Source organism: Octopus bimaculoides, chromosome 12, assembly GCF_046866305.1.
Source record: "Octopus bimaculoides isolate indiv1 chromosome 12, ASM4686630v1, whole genome shotgun sequence".
Lineage (NCBI taxonomy): Eukaryota > Metazoa > Mollusca > Cephalopoda > Octopoda > Octopodidae > Octopus > Octopus bimaculoides.
The window spans coordinates 7,692,740-7,719,935 of NC_142939.1; the positions used below are offsets into that span (position 1 = coordinate 7,692,740).

Below are 27,196 nucleotides of genomic sequence, written 5' to 3' on the forward strand. Positions count from 1 at the left end.
CTATCTATCTGTCCGTCGATCTATCTGTCTGTCTGTCTGTCTCAGACAGACAGATCGACAGATAGATAGGTAGGTAGGTAGGTAGGTAGGTAGGTAGGTCGTTGACTGAACACTATTCAATTTTTTTTCTCCGTGTTTTTCTCCTTGTCTCCGTATTCTTTCTGTTGAAGAGCGTAGCTCGAAACGTCAAAGACTTTCCGTATTCCCGAGCGTCATACTAATATATACTTTTGTTATTTACACCACCTGTCCTCGTCTGTTGTTATTATTTGTATATTCTCCCATAGATAGATAGATAGATAGATAGATAGATAGATAGATGGGACATAGGATCGGATACCTTCACTTGAGAGGATCTCCTTGGGAGCCTTCACGAAGTGTCTGAAGTGCTACGGGAACTGCATTTAAGACAGATGACCCTACTGTGTAGCGAAAGGGGTTAGAGTTTGTACTTCGTTGAAATTAATGTATGTCTCTCCTGAAAAAGTTTCAAAACTTCCAGAATGCAACTTCTATAGCCCACCCCCTCTCTCTCTCAGCATCGGGCTCACTATCATGAGGTAGTGAGTTCGATCCCCAGACCGAGCTGCATGTTGTGTTCTTGAGCAAGACACTTTATTTCACGTTGCTCCAGTTCACTTATAGGAATGACTTGCGATGTCACTGGTGCCAAGGCTGTATCGGCGTTTCCCTTCTCCTTGGATAACATCAGTGGCATGGGAGAGAGGAGGCTGGTAGGCATGCGCGACTTCTGGCCTTCTATAAACAAGCCCGGACTTGTGCCTCGGAAGGGTTGCAACCCCATGGTCATTCATGACCGAAGGGGATCTTTATCTTTTGTGCCTTGTGTGTGTGTGTGTGTGTGTGTGTGTGTGTGTGTGTGTGTGTGTGTGTGTATTTTCTCTCTCTCTCTCATATATATATATATATATATATATATATATATACATACATGCATACATACATACATATAGATATATATATATGAGAGAGAGAGAAAGAGAACAGAATAAGCGAGTGTGAGCGAGAAACTATATAGCAATATCTTTTGACTTGGCCACATGTTATTCTACTGCATTTAAAGTAAGTTGTGTGTATGTGTGTGTGTATGTGTATATGTGTGTGTATGTGTGTCTGTGTGTGTGCGTGTGTGCATGTGTGGCCTATTTTCTGGGGAGGGATGGTTCGTTCATTTCATAATTTCTCTTTACAATTCCATTTTATTTCTTTCACTTTGATTAATAACGGTTGTCTTAATAACTTTTAAAATGTCATTGTGATATATTAGCGTTAATACATGTCCACTTGCGCCAGCTGCAGCAGTCTAAGAAGGTCAAATAAGTAAGCATGTTTTAAACTCATCCTTTGTCCACTGTGTTTATGTGCATCTAAGGGTATTTACGATGTTTCATATAGGTTTGTAATATATGCTTGTTGTCTTTATCAATTTGTTCGTTGTTACATTATATATCTAAGACTACATATGCATGCTCTATTATAATATATGCATTACAGGACTTAATCCCTGTGTGTATTCTTTATTCTTTTTACTGATTCCAGTCAGTTCACAGCAGCCATACTAGAGCATCATCTTCAAGAGTTTTAATCAATCATATTGACCAAGGATTTTTCGTCAAATGGATAAGTTTATTGAATGTATAAGTTATGGTTTTTAACCTAAAGGGATACGATTGGAGATGGCTTACACTGGAAAACATAAATGCTCACACACACACAAACAAACAAACGAGCAAACACAAACGCAACAGGTTTTGCTCCAATTTTGCCAATCTAATTCAACTTACAAGCTGTTGATAAACTTCAGTAGAAAGTAATTCCCCAAGGCGCTGCACTTTGAGATCGAACACGGAATCATGTCGTTATAAAGCGAATTTTTTAAACTGCATTGTCGGACATATACTGTTTTTTATTGATTTATTATGGTTTTATCAGAGTACCATTTTAGAGGATTTCTTAAACAAATGAGAAGGTATCCTCCGACCGGAGAGATGCCCTGATTGCCTACAATCAGGATTCCGTTACTGACATTCAAAAGCCAGGGAGAGATGTTAAACTGGGCGATGGAGTAAGCCTTTGTTTAAATAGTCTTCTTGGATCAATTTTTGATAAATAGAATTCTGTATCTGCCATATAAAAAGAAGACTATGTAAACATGTGTACTTAAAAAAAATTCGTTTTACACGAATTTTTTATTTACTGAAGAATTAATACTGCATTATCTGTCTTATTAATACAGAGTGAGGACTGACAGAGACATCTTACGGGCAATATATCCTACGATATTTGGATCCATTTACTTTCAAGGTCGACTTTGCTTTACCTCTTTCTGAGATCAATAGAGTCTCGTCAACAACTACTGGGTCGCTTTAACAGATAACATCTCACCTCCGAAAGACTGACTTTAGAACTGTTAGGTCTTATAAATAAGTCTCTGTGCATCTGTGTGGATGTGAGTGTGTGTATGTGTGCTTGCTTGTGTCTTTGTGAATGTGTGTGTGTGTGTGTGTGTGTGTGTGTGTGTGTGTGTGTGTGTGTGTGTGTGTGTGTTTGTGTGTGTGTGATCTCTTCACAAGTGAATAGTTGAAAACTGAGAGTTAAAACTTCGTCTCGAAATGTAACTCGAAACGACAAACAATAAAGAAAGAAAAAAAGAATGAAGACAATATGCAGTTTAATTTTTGAGTAAACCACCAAAAAGAACATAAAAGAAACATACGAAATAGTTCATTCAGATTAATATATCAATAAGTTATATAAATATCAACTTCAATTCGATTTTAAACAGCAGAAAAGAAACTTTGTATGAATCACATTGTTATGACATTATTACGTCACTGTGACGTAATAATTACTTGGAATTCTCACAGATTTTAAACAAGTAGGAGACGGTGTTTGATGCCTTGAGAAGATCATCTAATACAAGTTTATATTTGGGACAATTGACGTAAGTATAAAAAACGATTTTTCTTCTTCAGCTTTCTAACTTTTCAAAAACACCCAAACAATATAAAACGATTTTGGAATAAACATAATTTAGCTGTAGCTGGATAAAACTTGGAGAAATGTTTTTACTATGTCTATTAAAAGTAGCCTTCGTTACTATGGCAACAGTCCGGATACTTAGTGATTAGACCTCGTATATGAAAAGTAAAACTTCAATCCATTAAAAATGCTTCATAAAATATATATATATGTAAAATAAATATTCCGATATGAGAGGCAAACATACGCATTGAAGCAATACATATTCAGTGATATTTAAATCATATATATTTGAACATACAGGATCAGTTCGTCGCATTAGAGGTGCTAATATTAAAACTCACAAGTGTATATGGAAAGTTCGGAGAGAGAAGTCCAAATTAAAATCCAAATGTGAAAATTAACGTATACAGCCTACGACCATTTCAGGAACGTAGTGGTAAGAGTAGATATCGATTTAAAATCCACTCGAGTGTCCCTATTTCCTTCATCAGGGATACTAATTGTTGGCATGAATCGAAACATCGCGACTCAACACATCGTTATAAACACGCCATATCTCTTTATTAATACACAGTACAATTTTCCAAATAAAAGTAGTTTCTCCGTGACAATAAGAAAATTAACAAAGGTGAATATTTTTTTAAAGGTGATTTGTTTATTCAGAGACTCTATCGAAACAATTTTATTGTTTTGCTGCATAATTTTTGGTTTCTCACATAGTAGAAGACACTTGCCCAAGGTGTCATGCAGTGGGACTGAACCCGGAACCATATGGTTGGGAAGCATGCTTCTTACCATAATATCACGCCTGCGCCTATCCATACAGCCACACCTTCGCCTATATGTATATATTTGTATGTATGGAAGCACTTGCGCGTGCGTATGTGTGTATATTATAGCCTTAACTTGATAGCTCAAGCTGCTGGGTACCCACTTCATTTTGAAGTTATTGTAGAGCACTTACATGTTTTGTTTTCTGCCTCACTTGGGCGATGGCATGTACTGAGAAAACATGTTAAATGCCTCACTGCAAAACCTTTATGTGAGACCAGATGGGAGTGCAAATTAAAATGTGTCAAAGCCATTAAATATGAATCATAGGAATTCGGGAAGATCTTTATGAACTTTCAGAAATTCCTGTCTCTGATCCTTGCAATGCGACATTAAGCAGAGATTTGTATGGCAAAACGAAGATCACAGTTTACTCGTATTTCTGATATGATATTTTTAGGCAGAGTTAATGTTGTCAAGCAAAACTATGCACAGTGGCAATATACGAAACTATCCACTGAAATTTCGTTAAGGAATACTCTAATTAATTACTCTATTACCGTGCAAATGGATATGAAAGTGTACTAGTAGCAGTAAAAGAATTAGTTATAGAATAGATGCAATACCCATTTATAAAAAGAAAAGAAAAAAGAATGAATACACCGAAAAAAGGCAGTTGGAATATGAGTGCTTTGCTAAGATTCCAAATATAATGTATTAAAAATAAAATTTTAAAATCATTTTTTCAATGCACATTCGATACAGCTATTCATTTAATTATCAGAGATTTGAATATTGACAATTTCAATAACACGAAGCGATTTCTAAATAATGTAGATTTGAGAAATGACGTTAAACTGAGATTAACATGTTAAGATTCGGCGGATAAGTTAAGTTGTCCATAATAGCATAAGTATTAATAGATATGATCTTTTAACTAAATTTTATGTTACAAAAGAATTATTTCTTAAAAGGTTCATAGCTTCGTTTCGAAACAATTAAATTAATCAATAAGAAAGTTACAGGCGTTACAAAGTCAAAAAAGTTGGCGCAGGTGTGGCTGTGTGGTAAGTGGCTTGCTTACCAACCACATGGTTCTGGGTTCAGTCCCACTGTGTGGAACCTTGGGCAAGTGTCTTCTACTATTGCCTCGGGCCGACCAAAGCCTTGAGTGGATTTGGTAGATGGAAACTGAAAGAAGCCCGTCGGTGCTCCAGCATGGCCGCAGTCAAATGGGGTGGCGGCGATGGCAATGGCAATGATGATTGTGGTGATCTAAAACCATGAACAGATTTTGCGATTACACTTACTCTAAAGCATTTTGAGAGGGGGGAAAAAAGCGTTTTCTCTTCCCTTCTGTACTACAAATATTCGAGGTCAAATGCATTCACTTTAGTTTTGCAATAACACAAGAGCTATCATAACCCTCGTACATCATAGTCAATAATTAGTTTTAATAGCTGTTTTCTACTATGAAGCAGTTTGCCATTTCCAGTGCTGCAGTTATTCAGTAAGGTCTTCAGTTTTATACAAATTTCAGCATATTAAAGTTAACCTCATACACAACCCGTTCTGCGATATACACACTGAAATGACATTTTCAGATATAAAGAATAAACAACAAAACACCCAGCGCTAAATCGGAATTATACATTCCAATCTGAAATAGAAATACCCAGAGAATTATTATAGAGCGGGTACATACAGAAATACTTTATATATTCTACGGTGTGTTATCTATTTACCTCGTTCCATAAATACCAAATCAACAACACCGGATGTTGCATTTTGGTTAATGAGCAGACTGACTGTGGGAATATTTGGTGTTCAAACTGCATTCAGCTTGCATCCTGCTGCTGTTCAGCCTCAAGTCTGTTCTGATCAAGTCTACGCATGATCAAAAGCGTTCCAGCCATGACATTTCGTTATGCATGTATGCATGTGTGTGTGTGTGTGTGTGTATATATATATATATATATATATATATATATATATATATATATATACTTTTACTTTTGTCATTTGCGGCCATGCTGGAGCACCGCCTTTAGTCGAGAAAATCGACCCCAGGACTTATTCTTTGTAAGCCTAGTACTCTTTTGCCGAACCGCTAAGTTACGGGGACGTAAATACACCAGTATCGGTTGTCAAGTGATGGTGAGGGGACAAACACAGACACACATATACATATATATATACATATATACGACGGGCTTCTTTCAGCTTCCGTCTACCAAATCCACTCACAAGGCTTTGGTCGTCTTTGTCTTTCATCCTTTCGGGGTCGATAAATTAAGAACCAGTTTCGCACTGGGGTCGATGTAATCGACTTTATCCCTTTGTCTGTCCTTGCTAAACTGTTATAGCAGAGACTCCAGGAAAGAAAATCTGAAGAAGGAATTGTAATTCCGAAATATCATCGGACTATAGATAACCAAATTACAACAGGTATATAGTCCATGTTTTGTTCTATAGTGCATTGTTGTACCATTCTAAACTTTTTATTCTTTCCTAATATATATATATATATATATGTACGAACGTATGTATGTATATGTGTATGTATATGTATACGTATATATAAATATATGTATGTATGTTTATGCATGTATGTATATGTGTATGTATGTATGTATGCATGTATGTATAACCACATGTGAAGTGGTCTACACCTATCTGGGTTTGTTTGAGTCTAACTTCTTGTTGCTGTTCTTGCTGTTGAATGCAAAACAAAAAATTAAGTGAAGACTTTACAAAGCGAAGCTATATAAACAAATACAGAGAGGATATATAAGACATATGATACTAGATTATATACACACGGTGTCGTGTAGAGATGTATAAACAAGAACAGAGAAAAAAACCCATCTTACTCGCTTTTGTTTCTCAAAAGTCTATTGAATTTTTTGAATGATTCTCTGAAGTGACAATAGAGGTTTTATTTTCAGACAGCCTTGGGGAAATATTGTGCCTTAACCCTAAAATAAACAGAATCCAGGGATTTTTGTCCCTTTTTGTGGTTTGGGGCTAAGGTTGTCTATCTATCTATCTATCTATCTATCTATCTATCTATCTATACACTTTACAATACGGTTTATTTCGTTGTTTGTTTATAGTTCTCAATGCTTCGCTTTCGCTTCGTAAATTATCGTAGTATTTATATTTTTCGTTTATTTTCATTTTATTCATTACTTTTTACATCTCTTTGTAGTTGTTTGTGAAACCCCTACTTTTCAAAGATGTACAGTTTGTATAAACGAACCTGTGCAATGTACACTAACGCGCAAACGATGCTCAAATGTTTACGAGAGCGCGAGCATGTGTGTGTTTTGAAGATGGGTGGTGGTAGCATTTGTATGTGTGCGTGTAAAAATGTGAGTGCATTTACAACATATATGTAGTCTCCCCAATCATGCCATAAACAACCAGGGGTCGATATGAACAGTTTCTACTTTTATATTAAACTTTCAATAGGAAAAATTACCCATCCTTTGTCGATGGAGCCTGGTTATACAAAGTAATTAGCGCTTAATCATATATATATATATATATATATATATACATACAGAATTCATTATTTTGTGGTGTCAAATGCCACAAAATTCCATCTGTTGCAAATTCTAGAAGCCCTTGTTCTTCACGTCCAGCAGCAAGGACTCCCTTGCGTGTGCGTGTGTGTGTATTTCTCTCGCACTACCCATCCTTCGCAGCGTCTGTAAAGCCCCTGCTCCGAATGTTTCATATCGCTCGCTTCTGGTTCGAAGCTATTATCGCGAAGTGTAACACAGACACTTCGCGTAACATACATATATATACATTAGTGAAATGTCATATTAATTGTCTTGTAACTACCATAAAAACGTTCTAAAAATGATCAATGTTTTGCTTCTGTGTTTTTTTAACACAGACAACGACCATCTGTTGGCAGTATAACTGAAATGGTTGAGGTTCTATCCTATATATGTCTCTGTGTTTGTGTGTGCGTTTGCGTTTTTGTGTGTATCTGTGTGTGTGAGCGCGCGCGGCTTTGTATTTAGATAGGCAAACACTTATACTTACATGTATGTTAATATGTACATACACACACATATATAAGTATACATATATACACACACAAAAATATATTGTGTTGGCATGAAAGTAGTTTCGGCTTTTTAGTGTGAAATAAGTCGTTTTTTTTTTCATACAAAGAATGATCTTTAATCAATTATATATTTTCCATTTTTGTTCGATGACCTTCTGCCATCTTTCTGGCAACTTCATGATTCCGCGCTCATAGAATTTCTGGTCCTCATCAACCAAAAACTGAAGTAAGTACGATTTTAGGTCATCATCATTATTGAAAGTTTTGTCATTCAAAAAATTTTGCAAACTTCGAAATAAATGGTAATCTGATGATGCAAGATCAGTACTATATGGTGGATGTATCATCACTTCCCAACCAAACTCCAATAATTTTTCACGAGTTAACAAAGATGTTCGTGGTCTACTACTGCTATTTAGCCATAAGCAAAAACTCAGAAACATGTCCCTGAATGCAGGCTGGGCTGGGTGGAGGAGTTTGTCTCCCCCTCGCAAAGATAAGGACACAGGAAATGTGTCAAGGCCAACAGAAAGCGGTCCAGCTTCCTAGGGCTAAATAGCAGTAGTATATTCCCTTATTGGGACAGTCACGTTAAGTTGACAACATACAACTACTTTATCGCATCACTACTGCTTAAGTCTCTCTGAGAGATTTAGAAATGTATTATTTCTAATATATATATATATATATATATATATATAGAGAGAGAGAGAGAGAGAGAGAGAGAGAGAGAGAGGAGAGACAGACACACACAAACACAAAGACAGACAGACAGATAGATAGATAGATTGAATAGTAACACACAAATTGTGTCTAAATCAGCGACAACAGTCTCGATAGAATTTCATTCAATGTAATCGTAAAAGATTAAATAGTATTATGCGATTCCACCATCATCAGGCATAATTTAAACGTTCAATCAAGGACATACCTTGTCAATCAGGGACATAGTTCAACTAGTGTTAAATGAAGAGAGATAGAGATAGATAGATAGATAGATAGATAGCTGCATAGACAGAGAGAGGGGAGAAAGGGAGAGAGAGAGAGAGAGAGAGAGAGAGACAAGTAGAAAAGCACACATGCACACACACACACACACACACACAAACACACACAAAGGTATAAACATACACGAAAGTGAGAGACAAAGAACTAGATTAATCCGTCACTATGCTAACCTGATACTACATTGAAAGTAAGAATGATAGGACACAAAGTGAAATATGCAAAACAATTCAGACAAAATATGCACAAAATTACAGAGGAGACGTAGAAAATTGCCGTTTATTATAGCAGAATCTAAGCCCTGTATAAACTTACAGCTGAAAGGTCATCTCCATGTCGTTAAATTGTTTAATTATCTCATTATTCTATCCACTATGGCAAGTCCTTGGTATCAGTATACACGAAATGGTTCCAGCTTTAAAATGCGTGTATTAACCATGTGCCTTACTTATCTTCCTGAAAACTCAAACCTTCACAAGGAAATATTGATCCTGTAGAAAGGGTGCTGCTGCTACTATACACAGAAGCCTTTTTATCGCATTCAAAAGGAAGCTTGTTAAAAATTATATATTAGCGACGGAGGTAGTACTGATATCGAATGGTAATATTTGTTGTTGTTGGCACTCCGTCGCTTGCGACGTCGAGGGTTCCAGTTGATCCGATCAACGGAACAGCCTGCTCGTGAAATTAACGTGCAAGTGGCTGAGCACTTCACAGACACGTGTACCCTTAACGTAGTTCTCAGGGATATTCAGCGTGACACAGAGTGTGACAAGGCTGGCCCTTTGAATTACAGGCACAACAGAAACAGGAAGTAAGAGTGAGAGAAAGTTGTGGTGAAAGAGTACAGTAGGGTTCGCCATCATCCCCTGCCGGAGCCTCGTGGAGCTTTTGGTGCTTTCGCTCAATAAACACTCACAACGCCCGGTCTGGGAATCGAAACCGCGATCCTATAACCGCGAGTCCACTGCCCTAACCACTGGGCCATTGCGCCTCCACTGGTAATATTTATGCCCACTTAAACGTGAATGTTCTGTTAGAACAAACTATACTGTGGTAGATATCTCGAGAGAAACTCTTATATTGGCTTTTGGTACAAAATGCTCTCTTGTTCATATCGCTAGCGAAGATATAAACCTTCGCTGTCTCCAGCGCCGAGACCACCAGATCACGGGATTTCGACCTTTCTTAATGTCGTCAATGATGGACGCTCGACCGCAGTGGCACTGTAATATTTAATAACATTTACATTAGAATTAGTCTGTCTTGCTCAAAACACACGCTGTACGAAGATTGCTGATTCCTTCGAACTGTTCTCCCTAGACCTCACGATCTCAGATGCTTCAAATTTCTAATGAATTTTTGCAGCAGCTGTAGTGCCACATCATTAATGTGAATTATGGCTGGTAATGTTTACTAAAGATCTCAAAAAAGATCAAACACTACAAGTTTAATCAAGCTGCTAATATCGATTAAAATGTTTGCGTTTGAAATTCAAGCCAAAAGCTGATATTAACAGGACTAAAGTAGTTGTTTGTGAATAAATCTTGGAGAAATTATTGAACTTTATCAATCTATATGATTCCGCCAATTAAAATTATAAGATAATGCATCAGTTCTGTGTATCATCAATGTTTTTTAAATAGCAAATCGCATTTCATCTTGTAGTTGGCATGTCGAGTAATTTATTCATGCAATATGCAATTAAAATATAAAATTACTGTAAATATTTAAAACTATTGACGGTTTCATAAGTGAGTTTGCCCGAAAATAGCAGTTCTTGAACCACGATAAGTTATACACATATACATGCACACATTTACACATTTGTGACTCCCTGACCGAAAATCATAGTTCTCGAGTTATACGTACGTACGTACATACATACATACATACATACATATAAGACTTGATGAAGATAGTAACATTGACATGAAACGAAGCCTCCGTTGGATTCGTGATCGCTACATCACATCACACTTCGAGGGCTATGCATTTGCAGTCCAAGAACAGGAGATTTTTACTAAATACCTAATCAATGTATTGCTTATATATATATATATATATATATATATATATATATATATATATATATATATATGTATGTATGTATGTATGTATGTATGTATGTATGTATGTATGTATGTATGTATGTATGTATATATATATATATATATATATATATATATATATATATATATATACATAGGCACAGGAGTGGCTGTGTGGTAAGTAGCTTGCTTACCAACCACATGGTTCCGAGTTCAGTCCCATTGCGTGGCATCTTGGGCAAGTGTCTTCTACTATAGCCTCGGGCCGACCAAAGCCTTGTGGGTGGATTTGGTAGACGGAAACTGAAAGAAGCCTGTCGTATATATGTATATATATATATATATATATATATATATATGTGTGTGTGTTTGTGTGTCTGTGTTTGTCCCCCTAGCATTGCTTGACAACCGATGCTGGTGTGTTTATGCCCCCCGTAATCTAGCGGTTCGGCAAAAGAGACCGATAGAATAAATACTAGGCTTACAAAGAATAAGTCCCAGGGTTGATTTGCTCGACTAAAGGCGGTGCTCCAGCATGGCCGCAGTCAAATGACTGAAACAAGTAAAAGAGTAACAGGAATTACAAAGATTTACATATTAGATTAAACATGTAAACGATTTCCTATTCAAAAATGTACAGACAGAGATTCGAATAATCATTCTTATTAGCAAATGAAACGTATGTAATGGTGAATAAATAATATGAAAAGATTTTGTGTTTTTGTTATATGTATATATGCCTTTATCACTCTTCACATATGCAGTACAATAATAGCTTAAATGTGGATCGAAAGCAATCATATTGATATCAAATCACAAGTTTTACTTCATAAGAAGTTACTACTCGCTAATATTATGAACAAAATGAACCGCAAATAAGCTTGCAAGCATGAAAAACCCAGGAATTAAGGAGTAATCGCTTTGTTTCGAGATGTTTTTATTATAGTAAACCTCAAAGTTATTTGAGTGAAACTGCTTTGTAAACATTAAAAACTGAATAAAACCAGCTTGTTATCTCGATATCATGTTGTTTCTACTAATTATTTTAATTTTGACTCCGTATAAATGTCTCTTAAGTACGGGCTGTCACAATGATAGAAATTCCTGGCAAAACAACATTATCGTTGGAGATGAACCATAAGAAGAAACAAATGTTCTTTTAAGCTGCTTGAGTGACTTTAGCTGCTCTCAGTTCTAGTTTCGTTCATAACAGGTTGCTCCCCACCACTCTCTTTCTCTCTAACCTTTCTTTCCTTCTTTCGTCCTTACATTCACATATGTTTTTCTTGTACTCGCCAAAACGATTTATTTTTTTTACCAGTTGTTTTACAAGTCAAGCCCGGCCCGACCAAACAGCTCTGGCGATTTCGTCGTTTTCCAAAGTATCTAGGTGGGCTAACAGTATTATTCTTTCAAGATAGTATGATGTTATTTGAGGGAAGGAAATTCAGCAGCTATTTTTAGCAAGCCGAGTAGCCATGTTGAGACTCCCTTATTGGCTTTATTTGTTAGTTTTCCTTGTTGTTGTAATTGCTAGCAATTATGGCTGTTGTTATTGTTATCAGTTTTCCTAATTTTGTTGCTTAGCTTTCAGTTATTCCCTATATTATTTCAACGATAATACCGCACAACTTCATCCTTTCCATCATCATCCTCATTCGCTTTATCTTCTATTGTCCATTTCTTTCCTTATCTTCTTCCTCATCCTCCCCCATCTTCTCATCATCGTATCCGCCTCCTCCTTTTCTTTCTTCCGTTCCTTGTCATCATTTTCATGATCATCATCTACCCTCCCCCATTTCACTCTTCCCCGTTCTCCCCCTCCTCATCTACAACATCAACGCCGACAACCCTACCAACGAGTAAACAGAAGTATGCGATAGTTAGTTCCCCTGGCAATGTTAGCCTGCCCTCGATGACATGTTCACGGAACGCTAGACGTCATCATGGCTATTATCTTGCTTCCTCAATGATTAATGTATTCAGACATTTTCGTTTTTTCCCCAAGGGAAAACATCTTGCTCGAGTCTTACTGCTTTGCTACATCAACGTTTTCTGTTTGATTAATACCGGGTTTTTATTTTCGTTTCATATATTAATCAGAGATAACATGGAGCATAAACGCGCTCGTACACACACATACGCACAAACACATATGCGCGTATATATATAGATAGATAGAGAGGGTGGGGGTGGGGGGTAATTATGCGGATAATCAAATTAGATATATTAAATATAACAGTTTGAGTATGAAATACAAAATATGCATATATGTATGCATGCAAAACGAGAGAAAGTGAAAAATGGAGACTTTCAGAAGAATACATGAATAAAAATATCTAGATATCTATATTAATAGATCCGACTTACACAGAGCACAAGAAACAGAGTAGAGATGTCCACCTTACATCACTCCTTGTCTCTAAACCTCAAAACTAGTGGTTTCTCATTGCCCCATTTACTAACTCAAGAATTCCAGCCTACAAAATATGTGTGCTCTTCATTATGAAACTGAAGAATTAATACAACATCAAGCTTTTTTATTCTTAAACATTGTCTTTCAATTCTAAAATTTTTTTTTCTTTCCAGAAGTGACCCCATTTTTAAATTCAGTGATCTTTTAATTGATTCCAACCTTTTTATGGAACAAAAACTAAAGAAAATTTGTAATGTTGATTTATCAAATAATTTGAGCACAAACCACTTTATCATTGAATAATGGGGATTTGGGGGTTTGTAGCTGTAGAGACTATTCTTTTCCTTGCTACTGGGCATCTTTCTAGAATTGTTTGCCTTTGGAGAACTAAATTCTTTCAAACATTAACAAGAATTCAAGTACCTTCAGGGAGATGTGGATACCCTTCACAGAGTGAACAAAGAACATTGCATTAAAGGTGAGACTCTGCTTTGTCAATGAATAGTAATTAACAGACTCGTAATAGTAATTAACAGACTCAAGTACTAAACAACACACTCACACACATATTGAAGAAAAGGCGGTGAGCTGGCAGAGACGTTAGTGGGCCGGGCGAAATGCTTAGCGGTATTTCATCTGCCGCTACGTTCTGAGTTCAAATTCCGCCAAGGTCGACTTTGCCTTTCATCCTTTCGGGGTCGATTAAATAAGTACCAGTTACGCACTGGGGTCGATATAATCGACTTAATCCGTTTGTCTGTCCTTGTTTGTCCCCTCTGTGTGTAGCCCCTTGTGGGTAGTAAGGAAATAACACATATTGAAGAAAACAAGAGTGATGCACTTTATAAATTCAAACAGCAATTAAGTTATTTGCAGTAAAAATACAAATTTACTGAAACCTAAAAGCTATAAAGAAACTATTACATCATGTGTATAAAGTAATGATAACAGGAAAAATTTATATATATATATATATATATATATATATATATATATGAAAACTTTCATGATATTAAAATAGAGTTCTTTGAAGACACAGAAAGATGTTCACACAATGAGGTTGCTTCCTTTACATTTCAGAGGTAGTTGAATATTTCCGGGAGTTCACTGTAAAGTGCAAAAAAAAAAAAAAAAAAAAAGATATCATTAGTAAACAGAAAATCATAAAAAAGTAAGCCAAATAGCTGAGATAGTATAAAATGTTCTGTATGGGGAATGAACTGTAATTTTTCTTTAAATTATGTTGCTTGGTAGGAAAGAGATTCCTTTTTGTACAATCCCAGATCAGGAAAGTTTCCGTATACAAGAGTTTTTAATGGCAGACCAATATTGGTCATGCACGCAAGCTTCCCCTTTCCATGCCACCAGTGTTATACAAGTCTGTTACTCTAAAAATTCCACCAAACTAATTATGAACTTGAAAGGGTGAAAAGTGAAGTTGATATCAACAGGATTTTAACTCAGAACATAGAGGGCCAGAACAAATACTGCAAGACACTCTATTCAATGATGTAATGTTTCTGCTAATTAACCACTTTATTATAGCTGCAGTTTGTATCTATACATAGTTACAGGTGGAGGAAGTAATTGATGATAATGTTATCATAATGAGAGTTGCAAAATTGTTACTGGGTTGCAGAATTGTTACTGTGTTAGTTGCATAAGTGAGATGACCTGGCTTCTTGCAAATGAGCCACTGGATTCTTCTTCTTCAGTATTCATCAACTTGTTTATTATTTTGTTTGAATTCATTATAAAAAAATAATGTCAAATTAGTATTACTCCTTGTATACTTGTTTTATTCTTAGAGTATTTCTTCCTGAAATCGGGAATAAGGAAAGTGGGATAGAGTTAGCAGCAACTGCTAGATGTGGAATAGATGTGTTTTGCTTCCATTCAACTTACCTGATTTACTAGCAGATGTTGGTCTTGGTACAGAATCAGAATATTTTGGAGTTGGTGGAGATCTGTTTTGTGTATTTCGGGAAAGAGAATTACTGGAACCTTCTACCGGTGTTCTCAAAATTCTTGGACGGGACATAAAAGCTTTGGAGTAATTACCACCTCTGTGTAACAAAAGAATAACAGCATATTGTTTTGTGTTGTTGTTTTTTGCTAGTTGACATTGGCAGGAAATCGAATTTGGAAAAGATTACAATTAAATACCACAAATCACTTATCAATTAATCAATTACACTGAGTAACACAATTTTTGTCCTTGGGTATCAACTTTTATTTCCTATTTGCTTACCCCTAGAAAGTATGGAAAACGGCTAATATTTCCTTCAGACTTTGCTTTTGTGACATTTATTCAAATCTCAAAGAATCCCTCTCAACACGTGGCTATGAAGCTCCCCCACTACTCCTGCCCATCATCAGAGATGCACATACTCTCAGCAATTGAAGGACATGCCCAAGTGGTTAAGGTCAAGCAACTGAAAAGCAAATCTGTAGTATTGAGCAGGATATTATTTTGTTTATTTTGCTGTAATGATATTTCTGCTTCAGCAACTCTATGCTGAATCTGTCTGGAAAATGTAATGGAAAATGGATCAGTTTCAAAACATTGATGTCCAGGTTACGAAAGCAAAGTTTGAAGGGAATAGCAGTTATTTAATTTTGATTTCTAGATAGAAGCAAACAAGAAATAACACTTACTAATCAAAGACAAAGAAAGAAAATTAAAAATTTTGTTACACAGTGTTACCAAAATTCTTATAGGAAAAGCAGTATAGTGGAGAAGTATAATGTAAAACACTTACTCAGCAATTGATTCAGCATCTTGGGTTTTACTTTTCTTTGATGTCGTTGATTTAGAACTCCCTGTTGGACTTGGAGTATTGTTTTCTCCTAAACAAAATAATAAACAAATAATATAAACAAATTCTTTCTTATAAACCAAAATTTTCCTGAATTCTCTTTCATAGAACTATAGAAATTTTTTACCAGAAAAGTATTAATCACATACTCTCAAAAAAATTAGTCGTTAAAACTATTTCCTAAACATTATTACCCAACAATTATTCCCTAAGCAATATTCTTTAACCATTATTTCTCGAGGCCATTTCCTAAATATTGGTTTCAAATTTTGGCGCAAGGCCATTAATTTTGGGGAAGCGGGAATGTTGATTACATCACTCGCCATGTCCAACTGATACTTACTTCATTGATCCTGAAAGGATGAAAGGCAAAGTCGACCTTGATGGAATTTGAACTCAGAGTGTAAAGACAAAAGAAATGTTGCTAAGCATTTTACCCCACATGTTAACAATTCTGCCAGTCCCATTTCCTAATTATAATTCAATCAAATTATTCACTAGACATTTTTTTTTTAATGGTTTAGTCAGGTTAGGAGCTGCAGTTTCCATGGACTTGCAAAGCCTCAGAGCGGTAAAAGAAACAAATCAAGATGGTTGTCAAGAGAGCTGGAACAAAATCTTGCAACAGACTGGGCTTTTCTAACAAATTACAATATTTACTTACTGGAAATTGCAGTACTGGCAGTAGGTGGTGGTTGACTCCCGCTGCGAGTTGGTGGTCGCTCCAAGGTCTCGTTAATCGGTTCAATTACAGTATAATTTGGAACTCTGTCATTACTAGAAATCACAGCATAAAATAATTTACAAGAAAAATTAAATAACACACATATAGTAGACTTTATGAATTAACTGAGTCTACAAAAATATTTCTAGCCTTGCTTTAATGAGGTCAACAACAGAATGGTTTTATATCAAATCAAAATAAATTAGATACAAGAGAATGTTACTTGTTTTGTACTAAAGATGAGCCTCATCGTCATCATTGCTTTACATCTACTTTTCATGTTGGCATGAGTTTGATGAGTTGATACTGTTCTTCAAGATAGATCAGAGAATTACATCTTGCCTTAAGTTTCAGTTTGGGCTTGATTTCTATGGCTGGATGCTCTACCTAACACCAAACACTTTAATGAATGCTTTCTTTGTTGAACCAGTACTAGAGTGGTGGTCAACAAAACCAAATGGTTCGTTTAACTCCATACTTAACAGGGTCTACTACGCAAACTTTATCATAGTAACAGCACCAGAAGGAGTGGGGAAAGAGAGGATGGTAAGAGGTGGATAAAGGGTGAGGAGGGTAAAGATTGATGTCCATATCAAATGGCGGTACTGGCAACGGCCACGTTCGAAATGGTGTATTTTACGTGCCACCTGTACAGGAGCCACTCCAGTGGCACTGGCAACGATCTCACTTGAATGTCTTTACACGTGCCACCGGCATGTGTAGCATTTTGTCACTTTTGCAGACGAGTGCTTTCAGCTCTTCCAATACTTACTTTGTTTTAGTTGGTGATATATCAGTATTCTTCATTTGGCTTGGTGTCACTGGACGTTGCAGAGGTTGCTGTCGGCCCATGATGTGATCTTGGGGCTGCTAGAAACACAAACAATATAATGTCATACTGAATAGACTTACAACAACAACAAACAATATTGGATAGGATTACAACAAACAAACAAACAAACAAACACTACCTTGTTTATTTTTAGCTACAACTAACAACTACCACCAACTCCTATTATGGGTCAAATCATGTACTGTATAAATGAGTGAGCTTCTACATGGTCACTTGACCTGCTAAAAATAGCAGCTGACTAATACTTATTTCATCATTCCTTGACAGATGAAAGGCAAGGTCAACTTTATGAGGATTTGAACTCTTAATATAAAGAGATGTGACAAGGTATTCTAAACTTTCTCCAACCAATTCTGATATTTATTGCTCTTTGTTGCTCTCAAGGTGGTACAAGGCCTCAGATCACACATTAAAATTTTATAAAAGAAAGACTGGGGCATTAGATAGTCTTTCATAGTTGTCTTAAATATGCTATTTTTGAGTTCAAATTCTGTCAAGGTCAATTTGTCTTTCATCCTTTCAGAGTCAATAAATAAGTGCCAGTTGAACACTAGGGTCAGTGTAACTGACTTACCCCCACCCCACTGAAATTGCTGGCCTTGTACCAAAATTTGAAACCAATATTGAAATGGCTCTCATTCTTGAAGACTTACCTTTTTCCTCAAAAGATATTCGGTTGAAAGCAGTTCTTCTCCTGCAAGTCGTTCAGAATTTCCTGGTTTCACTTCATCATCTTTATCAAGATCTGGTTCCATCTCGAGATCTTCCTAAAAACAAAAATGAAGAAGAAAGTGTCAGCTGCTGTAATTTTATTTTAATCTTGTTAAATGGAAACTATGTAGATGCCCCTCATATATTTATATACATGTATGTGTGTGTGTGTGTGTGTTTTATTATCTCCTTGCGTTGACATAGCTGTAAACAAGTGTCACCATCATACAAGCAGTGGCCATCATTTTCAATCTCTCATATAAACATTCCTGGCCACGGGAAAATATTATACTGCTTAGAAACTGGTGAGAATTAGTAACAAGAAGGCGACTGGCTACAGAAAATTCTGTACAACTTAAGTACAGAATGGCTTTGCAAAATAATAAGTACTGGGGTCAATTTATTCAACTAAAATTCTTCAGGCAGTTGCCCCAGTATGGTCACAGTCTAATGACTGAAACAAAAGATAAAAAAAAACTATAAAATAACAACCTCATCCTCTTCATCATCTTCCTCTTCATCCTCAGAGTCTCTGTCATTAAATGTTTGATCTAAAAAACAGAAAAAAAATGATTTAAGATTTTCAGATACCATGGCTAACCAAAGAACTGAACTGTTTTCAAATTGTATATGTGTTACATTTAAACCACCAAGAGAAGTCATTGGTAGAATTGGTATCTCAGGCGGTGAGCTGGCAGAAAACGTGAGAGGTTAGATGTAGCTGGCTTGAATATTAAATAAGTAGAGTATTTGGGTTGGCTATGGCCAGTTTAAATGCTAAAGGTTTAAAGGACTCAAAATTCCAAGACTCAAATACATCATGATTTGGAAAGATGTTTGAATGTCTACACTACATGTTTGCATTATTTACTATGTCAACTTGTATGCTGGAAAATATGGTCTCTGTAAGTACAACAACTGCACCAACAACAAAGATAATAAAAATGTCTCTCACCTGAATTTAACTGTTTGATAATATATTCCAACTCCCTTGCTGAATGTCCTTCTTTGATGAAACCTTCAACAATTTCTTCAATTCCCTAAACAAACAGGAATAATATTAACATATTAATCTTTTCAATTATAGGCACAAGGCCTGAAATTTTGAGTGAAGTGAGGCTAGCCAATTACTTCTACCCCAGTGCTCAACTGGTACTTGTTTCATTGATTTCCAAAAGAATGAAAGGGAAAGTCAACCTCAGTGGCATTTGAACTCAGAACATAAAACCAGAAGAAATACCAGTCAGCATTTTGTCCAGCATGCTAACGCTAACTTGCCACATTAATAGTAACAGAGTAATGCAAACTAACATGTAACACAAGACAATGATAGTTGTAGGAACTGTGCAGTTGTAGTAGTATAGCTATGGAATGGTCTGCCCTAGACAGTGCTTTTATGGGAGCAGCATTTTTGGGTCTGCTAGATAAGCCTGTATATGGAGCAGGAGAGCAAGGAAGGGTGGAAAACTCAAGGCCTGCCCCAGATGGAGCACACTAACTATGTCACTATCATTGCTGAAAGTAGTCAAACCTCCCACAAATTACACACTACTGTTTGAAAAATAAGTATAATATAGTCATAGGTAGAATATGCTTGAAAACATAACAAGATGGTCATGGGTGGAACCTTTTCCCCATAAGGGAATCAGAGCTGAACAAAAAAAACAACAAAAGTAGTATTACCTTGAACTCGATATTAGTATACAGCAAACAACATTGAGAAAAGCATAGCACAAACACGTTTGTGTTTGTTACCCACCATCATTTGGCACATAACATAGCAGGTAGCCAAAAAGAGACTGATAGAATAAGTACCTGGCTGAAAAATAAGTATTGGGGTCAATTTGTTCAACTAAACCATTCAAGGTGGCGCCCCACCATGACCATAGTTAAATGACCGAAACAAATAAAAGATAACTCATTTCAAACCTTTCATGCACACAAGATGTTTTTGAGTCAGAAAATTCTTACCATATCTTTGGCAGCTTCACGTACAGAGGGAATGGCTAAAATGCTGTACAGAACACCATTCACATAAGGAAGAATCTAGAAACAAAATGAAAAATTATTATTCAATGGAGATATTTAATAAAACATGTTTAATAGACATGTTATTCAATAAAAGGTTGATTCAATTCAACATTACTAATGCTCCATGAGTGCAGAATATGTCTATCTAGGAACTCTGAGACTAAGGAAAGGACTTCCTTGGCATAACTTAGATCCTGATCAACCTTGACAAGACACCCACCTTCTCACTCCTTACTCACCTGGATTTATAATAGCCAACATTGCTTCCATGAGAAACAGCATTCGCTCCAGCAGCAGTCTGAAGTTTTCATCAATAGGAACACTAACCAACCATGTTATTGACAGTTGAGATACACCATGTTAAAAAACTTTAAGCCATTGGCTACTGATAAACTGGAAATACCACACTAATGCCCTAGACCAGTTACCTCTCCATGTGGGAACTGGTGTCAAACAACACTGACTAAATACTGACACCAACATCCCGTTTGCTCTACCACATAGGGCATGTAATGAAATGGAAGCCTAAATATTCTCACTTAGAAGCCATTTTAAAATCTCTTTTATATTCTCTTTTGTGACAAATATAGCACATAATCTGACCAGCAATCACAATACCAGTAGCAAGCTTAAATGTTAAAGGGTTAAAAATAGAGACAGAACCTGGAATAAAAAAACTTTGCAAATTTTCTACTGTAAAAGATTTTCAAGAAGTAATAAGAAAGTAGTTACCTCTTGATAGTCATTCCCAAGTCCGAGAAGGTCAGTGAGGACTTTCAGTGCAGTCGTAGGGTTGTTAGCACAGCGTTTCTTACCTTAAATTAGAAATAAGCCACAAATGAATCAACCCTCTTGACACCAACCTGCATGCAACCACCTCTGGTTCATCATCATCATCATCATCATCATTGTTTAACGTCCGCTTTCCATGCTAGCATGGGTTGGACGATTTGACTGAGGACTGGTGAAACCAGATGGCTACACCAGGCTCCGATCTGATTTGGCAGAGTTTCTACAGCTGGATGCCCTTCCTAACGCTAACCACTCTGAGAGTGTAGTGGGTGCTTTTTACGTGCCACCAGCAGGAAGGCCACTAGCAGAGATACCTGGCATGGTTCAACATTCCAGAGAGGGTGATTTGAGGGTGGAAGGGGAGGAAGGAATGTTTAACATTCCAGAGAGGGGGATTTGGGGGCGGGAAGGGGAGGAAGGGGTGGAAGATTTGTGCAGAGAAGGGGAGGAAGGAATGTCCAACATTCCAGAGAGGGTGATTTGCAAACGCATTGGATAATGCAGTCCTAGAAAATAAGATGAAATGGTCATAGCTGGAACAATTTGATCACATGTCTACTTGCTTCATGTTGACCCAGGGTTAAACAACAACAACAAGAACAGCAGTGGTAACAACAGCTGCAGACAAAACAAACACAACCCATCATTCGTCTTACCTGCCGTACGGAAACAGAGATTCATTAAAAGTGCCACAGCATATTCCAGTGTGTAATCAGAGACTAAATCATATTCTTCCAAAAGACTGATTAACCATTCCACAAGATCAACATTAATCATCAAACTCTGGAAGTTACGCCTGATGATAAAAACAGAAAATCAATATCTATTTCAGATCAATAAGTATTTCTGTTAAAAATTAAAACAAAAAAAGCATATGAATAACAAAAAATAAACTTAAGTAATAATTATGAGTTGCATGGCCTAGTGGTTAGAGTGTTCAACTTATAATCATAATATTGTGAGTTCAATTCCAAGACAGGGAAATATATTTTGTCCTTGAGCATGGCACTCCAGTTCATATTGCTCTAGTTTATTCACCTGAAAATAAGTACCAGCCAAGTGATGGAGCAGTTGGAACTGCTGCTGTGAAAGAGTCAAGAACAGATCTATGTCTGCTCACAACTACCCAGGCACCTAAAGCAATTAGTGAAAGCAGGGTACCTGTTAGCAAGTCATTTTCATTCATGGGTAACAGCTGGAGTAATAAGACTCAGACCGACCAAAGCCTTGTGAGGGAATTTGGTAGATAGAAACTGAAAGAAGCCCATCACATATGTGTGTGTATGTGTGTGTGTGTGTGTGTGTGTGTGTGTGTGTGTGTGTGTGTGTGTGTGTGTGTGTATGTATAAGTTTATGAGTCTGTCCCTCCCACCATTGCTTGACAACTGATGTTGGTGTGTTTATGTCCCTGAAACTTAGCAGTTCAGCAAAAGAGACTGATAGAATAAGTACTAGGCTTACAAAGAATAAGTCCTGGGGTCGAATTCTTCAACTAAAGGCAGTGCTCCATCATGGCTGCAGTCAAATAACAAATAAATGAGTAAAATAGTAATTGTCTGACACTTTCCTAAATCAGAAGATTTTCTACTCAGCAGGTCCAGTCCTTTGTTGTGTAGTGTCAGTGTTAGCAATGACTCACCTCAAACTCAGCTTCTGGAGAGTCCCAAGAATCATTCCACGAGTCAGGGAATTGCACTGTTCAGCCTTCATATTATCAATGAGAGATGCCATCAAGCCAGGATTGCGAGCCAAATATGACCGACCTGAAAACACAAGCAAAAAGGAAATGATAAAAAAAAAAAAAAGAAAAAAGAAAAACGTATTGAAATTAAATCCCTGCTGTTTACCTCAGTTTCTAAATCAAAATATAGTGACAATAATTATGAAGGTGGTTCTTGCATGGTGATGATGATGCTGGCAGAGTTGGTGGTGGTGGTGGTGGTGGTGGTGGTGGTGATGATTTCTGTAAGAATATTGCTCCATTCTCGCATGACGTTCTTTAGGTTTAAAATTAATATTCTGGAAGGTTTTTACTTTTATTTATTCATTTATTTCTATTTTATTTTTTCCCCAGAAATCCATAATGGCCTTCCATATTTCAGCAAACCATAATTTGTTACTTGTGTTCACCAAGCAATATAGCAATATTCATATATATATATGTATATATATATATATATATATGTATATATATATATATATATATGTGTCTGTGTGTGTGTGTGTGTGTGTGTGTGTGTATGTATGTGTGTGTATATGTATATGTATGTGTGTGTATATGTTTGTGTGTCTGTGTTTGTCCCCCCAACATCGCTTGACAACCGATGCTAGTGTGTTTACGTCCCCATAACTTAGCGGTTCGGCAAAAGAGACCGATAGAATAAGTACTACGCTTACAAAGAATAAGTCCTGGGGTCGATTTGTTCGACTAAAGGCGGTGCTCCAGCATGGCCACAGTGAAATGACTGAAACAAGTAAAAGAGTAAAAGAGTAAATAAGCATTACATTTGACAGATTAAACTAAATGCTGGCTAAGAATTGCTTCAATGCTCCTCTAATCCCTGGAACTCCCAACCTAGGAACCTCACTTGTATAAAGTCATACTCAGGACAAATTACCATGGCACATTCACCAACACTCACTGAAATATAGGAAAATCCTCACCAATTCACACAACAGTATGTGTAAATACTCACCAACACTCACTGAAGAAATGGTATTTATGAGACGAGACATTGCGCCAGTCAAATCAGCTACTTCAGAATTTAAGATCTTTGGTATAATATCCTAAAACAAAATATTGAACAAAGAATAGTTAACCAAGCTAGTGAGTATATGTGTATGTGTGTATGTATGTATATGTGCAGGAGTATGTATGAGTACAGAGTTGTACAGAGTATGTAAGTGTACAGAGTTTAGAATAAACAAGGAGGGAAAAAGAGAGTACTCAATACAGGGAGTTGCCAAATGCATCAAAGATGAAATTTCAAAATTCTAGACTCACTTTATAAGGACCAGATGCAGCAGCACAGCCTAGCAAGTCAGAATGTACATAACTTGTGATGTTTATTGTTCTTTGCTGTGTGTTTGTACGGGTCAATCGCTGCAAACAGAAATAGATCCCATGGATTACAAGAATTTCTCTCTTTTAATTGTGGCAGAACGGTTAACATTGCCTGTTGCAGGAAGAAATTAGAAACAACTGGGCCGAAGGATTTAAAAAAAAATATTCATTCGTTCACAAACTAAACATGCCATTTTTTTGTTTTTCCTTTAGTCAGGTGTGTTTCTAATCACTAACCCTTACCTGTTTCCAAGTAATAGCAGCATATATATATATCTACAATACACAAAATATTTTAAGAAGTTTTTAATACAATTCCTAATAATACTGTTAAAACATATGATCTTTTTTAAATGTTGAACGGCTAGGAGGGTACAGAGGTATGAGAAACATTGCTATACATCGCTGCAGAAAGTCCTAGATATACAAAAAGATGAAAACTGTAAAATAATTATTGAGCATAAGAGAACCATCAAACAATATTTTTTCTTTAGAAAAGTACAAAGAAGTTGAAAAGATCCAGTGAAAATAGTAAAATGCTGCACCAAGCTTTTACTCACCCATCGTAAGGCTTGCAGTAGCAATGATTTGCGGTGATTGTTAGCTGACAAGAGATCGGATTTCACTTTGGGGAAATCTAAAGGCGTGTCCCCTTTTATCTTACTTGGAACACTGCAATGACAGAGATCATTAAAAATTTTCTTTAATATAAACTTATGACAAAACACTGTTCTCTATATTCAGAAAAGAAAAAAACTTGATACATGCTTCCCAACCACGAGGTCTTCAGTTCAGTCCCACAGCATGGCACATTGGGCAAGTGTTTTCTACTATGACACCAAGTTGACCAAATGGATTTGGTAGATGGAAGCTGAAAGAAGCCTATCCTGTATATACATTTGTGTGTGTATGTGTGTGTGTGGAGGGGTGTATGCCTTTGTTTAGACATCATTTAATGGTTGTAAATTAATATTAGCCTCATACAAATGAATTTGTCTGTTTCTAGTCACCAAGGGAAAATATTACCTTCTTTAGAAACAGGTGAAGGTGACACAAAGGGAAACCAGTCATAGAAAATGTGCCTCAACAAATTCTGTCTGACCCATGCCAACATGGAAAAGTGATGTTAAATAATGATGATATGGTTAATGGAAGCAACAAAGATGCAGGGCTGATGGAAGGAGAAGAGGAGTTTATTTGGCTTATAGAAGGCATGAAGGACTTTATTTTATTATCCATATTAAAACAACTATTTTAATTTTTTCTTTTGGCTTATCAAAAGCAAAATATAAAATGCAGAAAGTTGTTGCTTAGGAAAAAGGAATCTATTTAGCTAAAAGTAGTAGTAAAAAAAAGTGGGGTGTCTTTTGAAAGGAGTCAAGATTGTATTATCTTTTGGGGATCAATAAAATAAGATACTAATCAAATACTAGAGCTGATTTAATTGACTAACTTCTCACAAATTTCTGGCTTTTATGTTTATGTTAGAAAATTTCTAAAGATCAACAAGCTTCAATAATGCCAACATGGATTTTTACATCTCAAGAGTCAAATGTTTCAGAAAAATATACAATTTTCAAAATAACCATGGAATTTCCACAGCTACTGCTAGTAACTATCATCATCCCCATTATCATTATAACCTTTTATTCCAGTCAATTAAGTGTGGGGTTATTGAGCCACCCAGTCAAGCCATCCAGTAGCCCCTTTGTTTATTAACGACAATTAATTAGACTGTCATAGATACAATGAAATTAATGGCAATTCAATCAGTACACAATAACATAATCAACCTTACTCAATAATAGATGTCCGAAGAGCTTTTCCAGCAGTTCCAGGCCGATTGAAGTCAATGGATGGTTGCTTGGCATGTGTAAATAGGCGTTTGCAGATTTGTTGGAGCATTTCTGGACTGACCTGAAGAAAATGAAAACCAAAAGCAACAATTCTTAATACTGAGAGTTGCTATGTAGAAACCTTATCTCGTGAGGGAGTCTTTATGATCACTTGAGTCAACAAAAGAGTCTGTATGAAGTCACTTGAGTCAACAAAGGAGCATGTATGGAGACACTTGAGTCAACGAGAGCCAATATGGAGTCACTAGAGTCAATAACAGAGCCTGTATGGAGACACTCAAATTGACAAGAGAGTAATGAATGTAATGAATTAACAAAATTGTAGGGGACCCCCTACAACCTATTGGACCAATAGCTTCATTAGGTCTAAATCTAGCCCCCCCCCCCCACACACTACATAAAGTATAATATAACAGAGTATGCAATGTTTTGTTTTCTAGATTTACAAACTTACAGTATTTCCTAATGCAGTTTCTTCTAGAGCATCAACCAAATCAGCTGAAATTCCAATGAGGTCATGGTAGTCTCCCTGAAATTATAAAATACTTATTGAATGAAGTCTCAGTTATGTAATGGGACTGGTATAACCTACTATAACTTCCAACCCCCTTATGGACAAGTCTTTGGGAATTATTAATTGGCAGATTGGTTAATTTGCTGATATATAGACAGACAGACAGATAGACAAACAGAAAAACAGACAGACAGGCAGATGAAAAGAAAAACAGACAAACTGAAAGATAAACAGTGAAACCTAAGAGATAAAAGGATTGACTGATATGTGACTGATGGAGTGATTGATCATTAAATAAGTTGACTGAGCAATATATCATTGACTGACCATTAGTTAAATAGATTGAGTGATGTATAGCTAAATTGATTGAGTAATCATTTTTGGTTAATTGATGGATATATTGATTGATTCATTCATCAATTTATATATTTTATTGAATGGCATCACATGATAGTTGTAAATGAAACTCACTTCCATACAAGCAGTGTTGTTCATTTCC

General features: G+C 36.3%; 1 protein-coding gene and 1 long non-coding RNA gene across 10 annotated transcripts in view; one reads left to right on the forward strand and one right to left on the reverse strand.

The window, feature by feature from the left end:
• On the forward strand, window positions 1-11,939 carry LOC106870423 (uncharacterized). Its single transcript, XR_001409521.3, has 3 exons — window positions 1-2,965; window positions 8,057-8,087; window positions 11,682-11,939. It is a non-coding gene; the product is annotated as an uncharacterized LOC106870423 (long non-coding RNA).
• Window positions 11,940-14,150: 2,211 nt separating this feature from the next.
• Window positions 14,151-27,196, reverse strand: part of LOC106870417 (lisH domain-containing protein ARMC9) — a 33,989-nt gene continuing 20,943 nt past the window's right edge. For 8 of the 9 annotated variants that reach the window (XM_089360712.1, XM_089360717.1, XM_089360708.1 and 5 more), the window contains 17 exons: window positions 26,638-26,712; window positions 26,126-26,244; window positions 24,888-24,999; window positions 24,268-24,366; window positions 23,960-24,050; window positions 22,903-23,026; window positions 21,920-22,059; window positions 21,204-21,286; window positions 20,412-20,486; window positions 19,396-19,480; window positions 18,933-18,991; window positions 18,383-18,496; window positions 17,649-17,746; window positions 16,817-16,929; window positions 16,096-16,183; window positions 15,239-15,399; window positions 14,151-14,440 (listed from right to left, as the gene is read on the reverse strand). In XM_089360712.1, the coding sequence (XP_089216838.1) occupies window positions 14,403-14,440; window positions 15,239-15,399; window positions 16,096-16,183; window positions 16,817-16,929; window positions 17,649-17,746; window positions 18,383-18,496; window positions 18,933-18,991; window positions 19,396-19,480; window positions 20,412-20,486; window positions 21,204-21,286; window positions 21,920-22,059; window positions 22,903-23,026; window positions 23,960-24,050; window positions 24,268-24,366; window positions 24,888-24,999; window positions 26,126-26,244; window positions 26,638-26,712 (1,674 nt within the window). In that variant the 3' untranslated portion in view covers window positions 14,151-14,402. The remainder of the gene's footprint in view (window positions 14,441-15,238; window positions 15,400-16,095; window positions 16,184-16,816; window positions 16,930-17,648; window positions 17,747-18,382; window positions 18,497-18,932; window positions 18,992-19,395; window positions 19,481-20,411; window positions 20,487-21,203; window positions 21,287-21,919; window positions 22,060-22,902; window positions 23,027-23,959; window positions 24,051-24,267; window positions 24,367-24,887; window positions 25,000-26,125; window positions 26,245-26,637; window positions 26,713-27,196) is intronic. The other variant, XM_089360709.1, reaches the window with a different exon arrangement.